This window comes from Saccostrea echinata, unplaced genomic scaffold (genome assembly GCF_033153115.1).
Source record: "Saccostrea echinata isolate AGI-Se365-2 ecotype Australia unplaced genomic scaffold, CSIRO_AGI_Sech_v1 ptg000027l, whole genome shotgun sequence".
NCBI lineage: Eukaryota > Metazoa > Mollusca > Bivalvia > Ostreida > Ostreidae > Saccostrea > Saccostrea echinata.
Window position 1 is genome coordinate 7,704,282 of NW_026889776.1, and position 15,208 is coordinate 7,719,489.

The 15,208-nt window shown below is 36.0% G+C and overlaps 1 protein-coding gene across 1 annotated transcript in view; it reads right to left on the reverse strand.

Annotated features, from left to right (window-relative positions):
- The window catches only part of LOC133193156 (selenocysteine insertion sequence-binding protein 2-like), a 57,142-nt gene that overhangs the window by 19,655 nt on the left and 22,279 nt on the right, over positions 1-15,208 (reverse strand). The window contains exons 5-9 of the mRNA XM_061329126.1: positions 11,139-11,310; positions 8,133-8,758; positions 7,974-8,040; positions 3,423-3,775; positions 2,487-2,564 (exon numbers count right to left, since the gene is read on the reverse strand). Coding sequence (XP_061185110.1) covers positions 2,487-2,564; positions 3,423-3,775; positions 7,974-8,040; positions 8,133-8,758; positions 11,139-11,310 — 1,296 coding nt within the window. The remainder of the gene's footprint in view (positions 1-2,486; positions 2,565-3,422; positions 3,776-7,973; positions 8,041-8,132; positions 8,759-11,138; positions 11,311-15,208) is intronic.

Sequence of the window (15,208 nt, forward strand, 5' to 3'; positions counted from 1 at the left end):
AACTTGAATCTACACTACCTTAGGATGCTTCCATATCAATATGACTAATTATGGCTTTGTTGTTCTTGAGAAGAAGATTTTTAAAGATATTTCTTATATATATTCTTTTGTTAAACTCTGATCCCCGATTATGGCCCCACCCTACTACTGGAGGATGCCTTGAACAAACTTGAATCTACAATACTTGGGGATGCTTCAATATCAAAATGACTAATCACGGCTTTCCTGTTCTTGAAAAGATTTTCCCTATTTATTCCTATGTAAAACTTTGATCCCCCATTGTGGACCCACCCTACCCCCGGGGGTCTTGATTTCGACAAATTTAAATCTACACTACCTGAGGATGATTTCATATGAATATGATTAATTGTGGCTTTGTTGTTCTTGAGAAGAAAATTTTTAAAGAATTTTCCTATGTATTCCTATGTAAAACTTTGATCCCCCATTGTGGACCCACCCTACCCCCGGGGGTCTTGATTTCGACAAATTTAAATCTACACTACCTGAGGATGATTTCATATGAATATGACTAATTGTGGCTTTGTTGTTCTTGAGAAGAAAATTTTTAAAGAATTTTCCTATGTATTCCTATGTAAAACTTTGATCCCCCATTGTGGCCCCACCCTACCCCCGGGGGTCATGATTTGAACAAACTTGAATCTACATTACCTGAGGATGATTCCATATCAAAATGACTAATTGTGGCTTTGTTGTTCTTGAGAAGAAAATTTTTAAAGAATTTTCCTATATATTCCTATGTAAAACTTTGATCCCCCATTGTGGCCCCACCCTACCCCCGGGGGTCATGATTTGAACAAATTTAAATCTACACTACCTGAGGATGATTTCATATCAATATGACTAATTGTGGCTTTGTTGTTCTTGAGAAGAAAATTTTTAAAGAATTTTCCTATATATTCCTATGTAAAACTTTGATCCCCCATTGTGGCCCCACCCTACCCCCGGGGGTCATGATTTGAACAAATTTAAATCTACACTACCTGAGGATGATTTCATATCAATATGACTAATTGTGGCTTTGTTGTTCTTGAGAAGAAGATTTTTAAAGAATTTTCCTATATATTCCTATGTAAAACTTTGATCCCCCATTGTGGACCCACCCGACCCCCGGGGGTCATGATTTGAACAAACTTAAATCTACACTACCTGAGGATGATTTCATATCAATATGACTAATTGTGGCTTTGTTGTTCTTGAGAAGAAAATTTTTAAAGAATTTTCCTATATATTCCTATGTAAAACTTTGATCCCCCATTGTGGCCCCACCCTACCCCCGGGGGTCATGATTTGAACAAACTTAAATCTACACTACCTGAGGATGATTTCATATCAATATGACTAATTGTGGCTTTGTTGTTCTTGAGAAGAAGATTTTTAAAGAATTTTCCTATGTATTCCTATGTAAAACTTTGATCCCCCATTGTGGCCCCACCCTACCCCCGGGGGTCATGATTTGAACAAACTTGAATCTACGCTATGTAATGAAGGTTTCCCATAAGTTTCAACTTTTCTGGCCCAATGGTTCTTGAGAAGAAGATTTTTAAAAGAAGACACCAAATTTTCACTTATTCTTAATTATCTCCCCTTGGAAGAGGGCATGGCCCTTCATTTGAACAAACTTGAACCCCCTTCACCCAAGGATGCTTTGTGGCAAGTTTGGTTGAAAATGGCCCAGTGGTTCTGGAGAAGAAGTCGAAAATGTGAAAAGTTTACAGACGGACGGACAGACGGACAGACGGACTACGGACAAAATGTGATCAGAAAAGCTCACTTGAGCTTTCAGCTCAGGTGAGCTAAAAACCCAGCAATAATTGTTTTATTATATGATTTATTAATTAAATGATACACATTCATTAAGCAGTTCATGCAATCTTGCTTGTTTACATTTGCTGAAGTCCTAGCCAAATGCAATGAGAAAAGCAGGGTCAAATAAACAATGTCAGTCATTTTTTAATCTTTTGTAGTTCCTGTGGGGAAAAAAATTTATCTCAGGCTCTTTTATAGGATCAATTTTGAAAATGGGGGGAAGGCATCACCGGATGTTTAAATTCACATATTAATAAACAAAATGGAGTCCTTTCCTAATTATGAGTATTGGATAGACAGAATTGTTCCTTTTGTTGTATATTTTTGATATCTTTACATTCAATGCAGTTAAGCTCCAGACTACACAGATAAGAGATCTTCCTACATTTATTTCAATGTTTATGAAAAGAGGGTTGTCAAGGATGCTTAAGTAACACATTCAAAGTTGCTTTTCTGCTTGTCAGAAAAGCCCGAGAATTTGCAAGTGGAACTTGATGAAATAGGAAATAATTTATATTTGTATCCCAATGTTTAATACAGACTGATATATTTTTATTGTACAACCTGTGCAACTTCTACATACAGTTTGAAATACCCCAATTCTCTTTGACCTCAGAACATTTGACTTTTACATTAATGTCTAGACACTCTGTGAATACCTTATTTTCCTTAGCTTTGACCTCAGAAAACTTGGTGACCTTTTGATCAACTGGTTTCTTTGCCTCTGGTTTCTTTTTCTGAAAAGTATAATAGATATTTTGCAATAAAAAGAACTAAATGACAATTAAAATATATTTGTGAACTATATATCATGATAAAATATCTTAATATGGAGAAATCTATGATTATGTTTTAAGAGAGCAATATTTGTAAACTAAATTCTTCTTCTCCCCCCCCCCCCCCCATCAGTGTTACACTCACTTCCATGCCTCCTGACTGACAGCATGTAATACATACCAAAATACTCAACCTTACACTCACTTCCATGCCTTCTGACTGACAGCATGTAATAAATACCACAGTATTCAACCTTACACTCACTTCCATGCCTTCTGACTGACAGCATGTAATAAATACCACAGTATTCAACCTTACACTCACTTCCATGCCTTCTGACTGACAGTATGTAATAAATACCACAGTGTTCAACCTAACACTCACTTCCATGCCTTCTGACTGACAGTATGTAATAAATACCACAGTATTCAACCCTACACTCACTTCCATGCCTCTTGACCGACAGCATGTAATAAATAGTACAGTATTCAACACACTTGCTTAAAAGTGAGGGAAGCATGAAGATCAAAGTTATTTTTAACTTAAATATCCTGCTGCAAGACATTTATATTCACACAATATAATTTCAATATAATTTTCAAGAGAATATTTTTTCGGGGGGGGGCAAAATCTTTTGTGCATGCTTTGTATGATAACTACCAGTATCCTATTATTAATTTATCAATTTCAACTATCTTTCTGTGAAGGTCTCACAAAATTACCTAAATGAAGTCCTTGTAAGTGAAATATAATTTAAGTATAGAAGTTAGTTCAGTAAATATCGTGTTACATGTACCAGGGTATTAAGGATGTCTTACCTCTAATGCATCAATCATAGCACTGAGATCCAGGGAGATCCCCTGCTTTGTTTTCTTTCCCATGGGTTGATTTTGAACTGGCACCTTAAGTATTCCTGGTTGTGGGCTGGCTGTCTTGGTTGACCGAGACTGACCCCCAGGAGTTGTTAAGGTTGGTGTCTGGTGACCACGAGGCTGACCCCCAGGAGTTATGGTGGGTGTCTGGTGACCGCGCCCTCGTGACTTGAGGTTTAGTTCCCTTAGCATCTGCTGCTCCAGACTGATCTCAGCTAGCTCCTCCTCTGCAGCCTGCTGTACAATCTCTATTTTTTTCCTGCGTCGTCTAGGGTTACGCACATGGTCTCCTGGAGGATCTGTAACATAATTAGATTATTTTGAATGGATTTTTCTATTATAACAAACTAGATGAAATCCCACGCAAGCCCAGGGAATTGAATTTATACCACTACCGACAAAAAAATTCCAGTTATATTGTTATTTCTACCGACAACCTACAGGCTTACAGCACGAAGAAATACTTTATTCAGAATCTCGCATTTAGCTTTGGAGCAGATGTAGATGTACATCATCCCCCATCCCCTTTTGTAAAAAATAAGAATTTCATTAACTGACATTTATTGTGAAACCTGTTATACTATGTTATGGATATTGTACTTCAGGTGCTCTTATTTCATTTCTGTCCAGGACAAAAGCAGCACATTTTAATGATAAATTGAATTTTTTTTTTTCTTTTTTTTGTAAAAATTAGGTTTTAATGCCCTATGAACAGCCCCAGTATTTGATACAAAAGACTGTATTCAGAAAAAAACTAAAATGTATTGATTAAAGCACAAAATTTTAACATTTAATTGTATTTGAACAAGACCTTATTCATTAATCTTCTCTTTTCATGTAAGCAAATTTATTACAAAGTACAAATTGTACTGAAGGTTTGTTGCCACAACGCTCTCAGTGAGGAATATACAAATTTTACCCATAAATTCATTAGGAGAACTTACTAGTAATTAAATAGTCTTTCCATATTTTAGGAATGACTCTAATTCTTGGCCAAATTATTCGAGTATAACCTGGTTTGGGTCAGTTTACGCTTTATAATCTGCGAAGCGGATTATAAAACAGCGTAAACTGACCCAAACCAGGTTATACTCGAATAATTTGGCCAAGAATTAGAGTCATTCCTTATAATTTAATTTTAAAATCATTAAATAACTATGGGTGTAAAATTTCGTTGCTTTTTATTAGTTCAAATTTGCCGCTCAATAATACAACCGTAGTAACGGAAGTGATGGGAAGCGAGGGGAGGTAAAAACTGATACATAGGCCTAGCAGCTTGTTTACATGTGGTAAGATCGAATTATTGTTTGAAGTTTAAGGTACATTTATTAAATCTGGAATTTTCCATGAATCCCGAGGACTGGAAATGAGAGGATTGTATGGATACAGATGATTCAGCTGGTTGTCAGGGGGGTGTGTCCCCATACCAAACCAGGTTATACAGAAATAATTTGTGTTCCTTTTTGGATATTAACCAATCAGGGGCTAGAATATAAACAAAATTAAATTATATAAATATATTCACAACTTACAATGTTATCAATGATTTACCATTATTTCAATGACCATATCATTCACACAAAGAGTTTCCATCAATATTAAGATTGGTGAATGACAAAAATAATTTGCACATTTCCCTTTTTAATCAGTTATCACAACTTATTTATTTCATATCATTTAAATCAAGTTTTGATTGAATAATTCTGTGATGATGTTTTATGAAATATATAAATGATTGCTTGTTGTCAGTTTCATTAAAAATTGCCAGAAACTTAGATCCACCAACTGGAAATGCAACCATACTCACGTTTTTGCTATTTCATGGCTGTTTTATAGAAAATGAAAGTAGACTTTTAATTTAATGTATGATACTTACTATGCGAGTGAAATCTGAATATAGTTTACAAACATCATCTTGTATCTAGTGTATTCATAGAGGAGTCAGTAAGAACTCTGATGCAGCCCTTTCAGAGTTTATTTGCAAAATTTATTAATTCATAAGTTAAGATGTACAGGAGTCACAATACTCAAGTGAGTCGTCTCTTCTCATAGTGAAATGGATATGATTATATAAGGACCCTTTATTGTTGAACAAGTCTACACATAGTCACAGCCACACACAGCCATGATTCTACCAGACTGGAAACTACTATACATTTATTGTCTGGGTCGAGGGAAACATGCATTCTGTCAGACCCAAGAACCAAACTGTTTGCCTGAGACTGTCAGGCCGAAGGCAGACTGTTTGGTTTGAGGGGTAGACAAAATGCAATTTGCCCGAATTTGTTTGTTTGTTGCATTATGTTATACCTTTTATTTTTTTTGACATACATGTATCTTACACATGCTGGCTTCCATGATTTAAATTTCCTTTACCTACACTAAAACACAGTCAATTCTGTTACTGTCAATGCAAGATTTAGCTTATCCCACCCACAATGTGATGGTCAAATATCTCATTGACAGGTCCAATATCTTACTCTGTGGTCAGACATTGAGACTGAGTCCCAGCTAAATTTGATGCATCCCTGAAAAATTATAAGTCCCAATAGCAATACCCTTTCACTCAAACAACAATAACAAAATCTTTATTTCAACCTACATTTTTTTATGCAATATTAAAATATTAAATGCTGAGTATAGATAATGAGAATGCACTGACCCAAGCCACATTCTAAAATACATGGCTTGCTTAATTAATTGCCATCAAAATTAAACTTGGTGTTTATAAACTAAAATTAACTGTTGCATAATCAAGTACTCTGGAAGTTAACCATATAAAAGCACAGGTGCCATGTGCATGAGGCATAACTAATCCTGTCAGTCGTCTGTACTGGGTGAAATTCACAAGATATAAATCAAGCCACATTGTGTATACAAGATGTAATTATGGTCTCAAGATAAAACATAAGATTCAAAAGTGTCTAAAACAAGAGGCCCAGGGGCCACATCGCTCACCTGAGCACTATGTCTAGGAAAAAGCATGAATTGAACAAATTTGAATCTACGTTACCTGAGGATGCTTCCATTTAAATATGACCAATCATGGCTTTGGTTCTTGAGTAGAAGATGTTTAAAGATTTTTCCTATGTATTCCTATATAAAACTTTGATCACCCATTGTGGCCCCACCCAACCCCCAGGGGTCATGTTTGAACAAACTTGAATCTACACTATCTAAGAATGCTTCCATATAAACATGACCAATCATGGCTTTGCTGTTCTTAAGAAATAGTTTTTTTTAAAGATTTTTACTACATATTCCTATGTAAAACTTTGATCGCCCATTGTGGCCCCACCCGACCCTGGGGGTCATGATTTGAACAAACTTGAATCTACTCTATCTGAGGATGCTTCCACGTAAATATGACCAATCATGGCTTTGCTGTTCTTGAGAAGAAGATATTTTTAAAGATTTTTTTTCTATATATTCCTATGTAAAACTTTGATCGCCCATTGTGGCCCCACCCGACCCCCGGGGGGTCATGATTTGAACAAACTTGAATCTACTCTATCTGAGCATGCTTCCACATAAATATGACCAATCATGGCTTTGCTGTTCTTGAGAAGAGGATTTTTAAAGACTTTTCCTATATATTCCTATGTAAAAATTTGATCGCCCATTGTGGCCCCACCCGACCCCCAGGGGTCATGATTTGAACAAACTTGAATCTACTCTTCCTGAGGTTGCTTCCACATAATTTTCATATTTTCAAGCACAGTGGTTCTTGAGAAGAAGATTTTTTAAAGATGCCATTAATTTTTTACGAATTCATAATTATCTCCCCTTGGAAGAAGGCGTGGCCCTTCATTTGAACAAAATTGAATCCCCTTTACCCAAGGATACTTTGTGGCAAGTTTGGTTGAAATTGGCCCAGTGGTTCTGGAGAAGAAGTTGAAAATGTGAAAAGTTTACAGACAGATAGACGGACAGACATACGAACAGACAGACTACAGACAAAATGTGACAAGAAAAGCTCACTTGAGCCTTCGGCTCAGGTGAGCTAAAAAGGAATGAAAAGAAAACACTACTATGTGTTGTTTACAACTATCGGAGTTTGAACTAATAAACATCAAATATCTTAAAATCAGTCATAAATTATCCCTATTTAAAATGTAGAAATACACATGTAGGTATGTTTCTGAATAAACTTCATGTAATTTACAGAAAGGTTTTGATTCAAAATTTTCAAATTTCAAAGACAACCAAATTTTTTCGCTACAGAGGACATGTCTGTAGACACATCGTTTTTAAGAACCTTGCATCCCAAATAATTTTGCTGCATCTAGTACATAGATTCTTGCATTAATGAGAACCCTGCTTGTCTCATTGTGGAGAGAGGCTAGGAGGAAATGTTCAAACAGTTTTAACTATTCCTATAATCACTGGCTCCCTAGGCCCACATATTTACTTCTTGTCCATATGAAGACACTACTCTTGTTGAACAATACATTTGTAGTACTTGTCATTAAACTTACCTCCCTTTATTTATCTTACCTATTTCTGATTTAGAGTTAAGTTCTTCTTGTCTCTTCTGGCCATTTCTTTGTGGAGAAGTCTTAGTCTACAGAGAGAAAAGCATTGAAAGTTAATTTTGTACAGTTGTGTCTTGAGAAGCAATGTTGAGAAACTTAAGCAACATAATGCAGTTCTGACCTGTGACAGTACAGAGCTGTAGGAGATGGGAGGTTGTCTCTGTGCTACGCCTACTTTACCCTGCCCAACACTTAGGTTTGGAAACTCTTCCTCATCTTGGAAGTAAAGCTCCACCCCTGGTAAATCCACCTCTGGCTTTTCCTCTGCAGTCTCTGAATTTTCTTCTTTCTTTTTCTTTCTTTTCCTTCGATTTCGTTTTCTCTTTTTCTTTCCCTCATTTCCACTTTCCTCTCCCTCAGTTTTCTTGCTCTCAGTTGGCCCCACCTCTGGCTCTGACTTCAGACTGGATTCTATCACAGGTTTGGATTGTGCAATAAAGGCATAGGAGAATATCTGTTGAGAGGCTTCCTTTTCCTTTGCTCTCAGTGTCTGATTGGTGGGTATTCTTTCTACACTTTTTCCTGCCTTTGTCTTACTGTTGTTATTCTGTTGTGTTGGGACTGGTTCACCAGGCTGAGTACCACTCGTGACCTGATTCTTTCTATGAAGTGGACTATGATACCCGCTGTCTGAGTCCTCAGAAGAGCTCCCAATCATCCTACTCTTACCCGGGCTACTTAGGTTAGGATTGAACATAGGACTTGGATATTGTGCGAGAGTTTGATTAGCAAACGTCTCTGAAAATTCTGCAATAAACAAAAAATTAATCCCTGAGGTAAAGTTCTCAGACATGCACAGTGAAACACTCATTTATCTGGACACTTTGGTTGCCAGTTAGAATCATCTGGATAGGTAAAGCATCCAGATATCTGAATTTCCTTCATTTCAGTTATATGGCCTTTCATACCAATGGCGGCAGTGAATAATGCGGAATTATATCAGTTTATATGTTTTATTGTATTATAAATATGTAAGCTCTACTATATCACATTTGTTAAACAGTACATTTGATGTAACACTGTTTATAGTCATATTAATTTCTACTGGCCAATTTCCAATGATTGATCTCCCCAAAAGCAGGAGATTTAATTTTACCAAAGTGAAAACTGTCAGTAATTTTAATTTGAATGTTCATAGTCTGACATAACTGCTCATATGTTGTAAGAACTGTATTTATTTGTAAATAATTTGTTAATAATGAAAGAACATTTGATATACGATATACAATTACATGTTATTTCCCTAATTCATACAATAGTTCACTTTCACATGTCGGTGATTGTCTTTTAAAAACCAGAATTCTCTAATGAGACTGTAGCTCTACTGATTTTTACTTAACTTAAGTAGAGAAAGTAGCACTTGGACCTGAAACTATGGAAACAACAATAAAAAAATAATGGTCTTTGGTTTAGTCTCTCTTTGGGTCAAGTTTAATTGCAATTGAGCAAAAACTGTAGTAGGAGTACCATTCTGAAAAAAATTCATAGAATCTTCTATTTTTAGTAACCATGGCAAAACAGTTCATTGAAATCAAAAAAACAATTATGTATCTTAGTGTATTTTACTTGTGTACCAAGTTATATTAAAATTGGATTAAAATTATAGGAGAAGGAGTGTTCTGAAAGAATTTCACAAAAATTTCTATATTTAGTAACCATGGCAACACTGTTCATTGAAATTATGAATTGAATAATGTATCTTATTGTAGTCTACTTGTGTATCAAAATTATATTGAAATCGGACTAAAAATGTAGGAAGAGTAGCATTTTGAAAAATTGTTTACAGACAAACAGACAGCTTAGACAGACAGACAACAGACACCGTACTATCAGTCTCTGACTAGTAAAGCTAACAAACAGACAGGCCAGTATTTTTACATCAAATAACAGATATACAGAAAGACACATGCTTGACATACTAAGATTAGGCGAGGTTAAAATTCTTAAAGTATATTTACAAGTGATATGTGTAAAACCGAAAAGTCCCATGCAAAATGCTACTTAAAACAAAACAAGTTCTTAAAAATGTTATTTATAGAAATTGTTGAAAAGAATATAAATATATATATATATATACTGTAAAAGTGGTTATTTACACTGGTTGTTAAGTACGCGTTTGTGACTGTCAAACATTACGCGTGGGTGTATTATACGCGGTCACACGAGTTACTGAGAAAAATTTACGCCGCCATCATTACTAACATCGAATTGTCCCCCTTTGAAGTGGTCAAGAAGTTTACACGCATGAATAAGAAAAAATAAATTAGAAATTAAACAAATAAAACAAAACAAAAAGAATTTATACAAGTCATCCATATGTGCATGTTCCTTGGATTGCTAAATATAACGGTGATCTGCACGGTCAAAAGCGGTGAAGTGTGAACAACTGGTGTACGCTTTATTGTAATTATTTACGCAAGCTCAAACTTCAAAGTGAAATCTACTTAGTACCTGTATCTTCGTGGCGAGTGTTGACAATTAATTTAATAGGTATGTTTGTAGTGACTGTCAGTTTGTGTAACATTTTGGACTAATTATTTGAAATTAAGAGGGATGTACTCGTACATACAAAGGAAACGAAAATGAGAGTGATGTTTTGAAGCTCTACTTGTGGGACGTTGCTCTAAAATATGTAATACGAAGATGCATTTTTCATTGCACAATTTAATTTTAAAAAATTACGTTTTCATAAATGTTTGTGATGTAATTATCTACTCACGTGCATTCAATACCACGATTGCTATATGACTGGTTCGACCGGTATATCAGTATTAGTAATAGTCTAGAATGATTCCACAAAGCTTTGAAATTTTGTGATTGACCATACGCGTGGGGGTATTTTACGCAGCTCTAAGCTTACTGCATAAGTAGTGTAAATTTCCCCCACACGTAAATAACCATTTTTACAGTAAAGGAGGTCTGATTAATTTATTTCAATACTCCTCTTCTTTGTTTATATTTGTAAACGATCTCAAAATTAACCAATATTGTAAAAAGGTTCTTTCAAGCTGCCCTATATTCTTTATCAGATGCTATACAAACAAATCATATTCTTTTGCAAATTTTGTGTTGAACTCTATCACAAGTTATGAGAGCTGAAATGCTGAATGTATCTTTTATGTGATACCTGTCTGTACAGCTGTGTCCCTCATCTGGACTGACAGTTGGCTGACAGTTGTCTCCTCCTGCCTGGCTCCACCACTTTTGATCCTCTCCCTCTTCTTACTCCTCAGGCTTACTTTTGAGTCCTCTCTCTGACCATCACTGGTATTACTCTTACCAGAGCTGTTTCGACTTCTCTGAATGAAACAAATATTTGTCTCTGATTCTAACTAACAGATAACAGACCAAGTTAGAACTGATTAAAACTAGAGGTACTGAGAGCACTGAGCTCACCAAATGACACCCCCGCCTCCCATATGATAATAATGGCAAAGTACATACTTTGCTATGAGATACCTGAAACAAGTGTCAGATCAAAACGTAAAACAGGAGATACCGGTACACAACGGCACTATGTAATAAAGATTCTGTAAAAGTATCATTAAATTTTATTCAGTGGTATAAGAAGAGTTGAGTATAAGAGATGAGTACACCCTCACTATTATAGAAAGAATATTAATAGCAGTGTATATGTTTTGCTACTGGAATCTAAAATATGTGTCCAATCAAAAAGTAAAATAGGAGGTCACAATGGCACAATGTAACAAAGATTCTGTGAAACTCTCATTAAATTTCATTCTGTGGTATAAGAGGAGTTGAGGATAAGATGGGTACCCCAAACGGACCGACAGACAGACACATACACTCCCCACTTTTCAAGCGGAAAGGGGTACAATAAAACTAGAGGTACTGTGAGCACTGAGTTCAAAAAATGATATCCCTCGCTTCCATATGAGTATAATGGCAAAGTCCATTGTTTTGCTATGAGAAACCCTAAATGTTTGTAAGAGCAAAATATACAAGAGGCCCAAGGGCCTTAACGGTCACCTGAGTATAATACAACAATTTAGAGGATCCATAGAGTATAAAATGAACTGAAAGGTGAAGCTTTGTTGCCCAAAAGCAAGAAAAATAGAGTGATCAGGATCAAAAAAATAATTAGTCTAGCATTCATTAACAGTTCATAAATTAGGTTCTAATCTGTTCCCCATTTAACACTTTCACCATACAGTATATTAACAAACTATCACTGCTTCTGTACTATCTTAATTCCTTGTTGAAATCTCTTACATTGGCCTCTCTTGATCTTTGATGAACATTTAATAAGACAAGTTATTTTTGTCTCATTTTTATTTATCTATTACTTACAAGTCTACCTGATCATTAAAACTATGAAAGTACTTTTTGTATTATAAAATAAAAATTCTTGCATAATTCTCTTATTCTATTAACCTTTCAAGTACATTATTTACAGTGATTAATTATCAAAAGTAAATGGCAAAGGGGAATAACTCCTCTCAGTAGATTACAAATTAATAGTGCCCTAGCTAGGACCAGAACACTTGACTAAATGGTCCAGATGTTCAAATATCTGGTAAAAATACCCTTCCTTATTAAAACTTTTACTCTTTTTGCCTCTGATATGCCCAGGTGCAGAGAAGATTTTTAAAGAAATAATGCATTTTTACTACAGATTCACTATATTATCAATAGAGCCCCCCCCCCCCTCCCCATCGAGAAACACCAGAGCCTCTCACCCTGGGACCAGAAGTTTGCACATCATAAGTAATCACTTTGTTTATCTGCTTAACACTGAGGAGCAGACAGGATTATTTAATAGAATTAATGCATTTTCACTATATTATCAAGAGCCCCACCCTTACACCAGCACATCTGACCTAGGGGTCATGCAATTCACTACTCTGGAAGAAGCACTCTTGCTCATCATAACTATACACTAGCTTCTTTGCTTTTTAACAAGAAGCAGAAAAGAATGTTTTCAGAGAAATTTTGCTTTTTCACTATATAATCAATAGAGCCCCCCCCTTTTTTTTCACCAGAACCCTTGACCCTGGGGCCATGAAATTCACAATTTTGGAAGAGGCATCCTTGCATATCATAACAATGTACTTATAGTTTGTTTAAATAATACCCAGGGGCAGAGAAGAAGAGTTTTAAAGAAATAATTCACCTTCACTATAGGATCTATATGGCCCCACCCTAGCACCAGAACCCCTGTCCCTGGGGCCATGAATTTCATAATTTTGGAAGAGGCATCCTTGCTTATCATAACAATGTACTTAATTTGTTTAAATAATACCAAGGAGCAGAGAAGAAGATTTTTAAAGCATTAATGCATTTTCACTATATAATATATAGAGCCCCACCCTAACACCAGAACCCCTGATCCAGGGGCCATGTAATTCACAATTTTGGAAGAGGCATCCTTGCTTATCATAACTATGTATTTAATTGGTTTCAATAATACCCAGGAGTAGAGAAGAAGATTTTCAAAGAAATAATGCACTTTCACTATATGATCTATATAGCCCCGCCCTAGCACCAGAACCCTTGACCCTGGGGCCATGAATTTCACAATTTTGGTAGAGTCACCCTTGCTTATCATAACTATGTATTCAATTTGTTTCAATAATACCCAGGAGCTGAGAAGAAGATTTTTAAAGAAATAATGCACTTTATATGATCTATATAGCCCCGCCCTAGCACCAGAACCCCTGACCCTGGGGCCATGAATTTTACAATTTTGGTAGAGTCACCCTTGCTTATCATAACTATGTATTCAATTTGTTTCAATAATACCCAGGAGTAGAGAAGAAGATTTTCAAAGAAATAATGCACTTTCACTATATGATCTGTAAAGCCCCGCCCTAGCACCAGAACCCCTGACCCTGGGGCCATGAATTTCACAATTTTGGTAGAGGGTTCAATGCTTATTACAATCGTGTCAACAGTTTGACTGCTTGATGTCCAGGAGTAAAGAAGAAGATTTTTAAAGATTGCATTAATTTTGGTGGTTTTAGCCCCACCCCTCAGGCCCCAGGGGGGCAGGGACCATGAAATTCACAATTTTTGTCCCCCCCCCCTTACCCACAGATGCTATATGCCAAAATTGGTTGAAATTGGTTGAGCGGTTTCAGAGAAGAAGCTGAAAATGTTTAAATGTTAACGAACGACGCACGATGGACGACGGACAAAAACGGATAGCAATAGGTCACCTGAGTGACTCAGGTGACCTAAAAATAGGAGGTCACAATGGTCCTTTGTAATAAAGATTCTGTGGAAGTCTCTTTAAATTTTATTCAGTGGTAATGGAGGAGTTGCAGATAAAGGATGGGTATCCCCTATATTCTAGAAAGAATAGCAGTGTCCATTTTTTGCTTTGAAGAACCACAAATATCTCTCCCAGCTGAACATAAAATAGGAGGTGCAGAACGGGACTATGTAATAAAGATTCTGTGAAAGTCTCTTTAAATTTTATTCAGCATTTCGAATAAGAGATAGGTACCCCTAATACCATCAGAAGAATGGTAGTGTCCATGTTTTGCTACGGGAACCTCAAAATATCTCTCCGACTAGAAGAAAAATAGTAGGTGAACAATGACACTTTGTATAAAAGATTCTGAGAAAGTCTCAAAATAATTTTATTCAGCTGTATCAGAAGGAGTTGGGGATAAGAGATTGGTACTTAAATATGTTATAGAAAGAGTGACTGTGCCTATGTTTGGCTAAGGTAAACCCTAAATATCTGTCAGATTGACATGTAAAATAGGAGGTGCATAAAAGGACTATGTAATAAATATTACCTAAAAGCCCCATTAAATTTTATTCAGTGGTATAGGAGAAGTTGTGGATAAGAGATGGATGCCCCAGTGTTACACACATACATAAGGATGTACAGATGGAGGGAAGAATGGACACCCCATCACTATATAGCCCTGACTTTTCAAGTGAGGGGTATAATAACTTGATTAGATATGCTCTTGACTGCTTACAGTGACTTATGACTGCTTACAATGACTTACGATGGCTTATTATGACTTATGACGGCTTAAGATGACTTATGATGGCTTACGATGACTTATGATGGCTTACGATGACTTATGATGGCTTACGATGACTAATGATGCTTACTATGACTTATGATGGCTTACGATGACTTATGATGGCTTACGATGACTAATGATGGCTTACTATGACTTACTATGACTTATGATGGCTTACCATGACTAATGA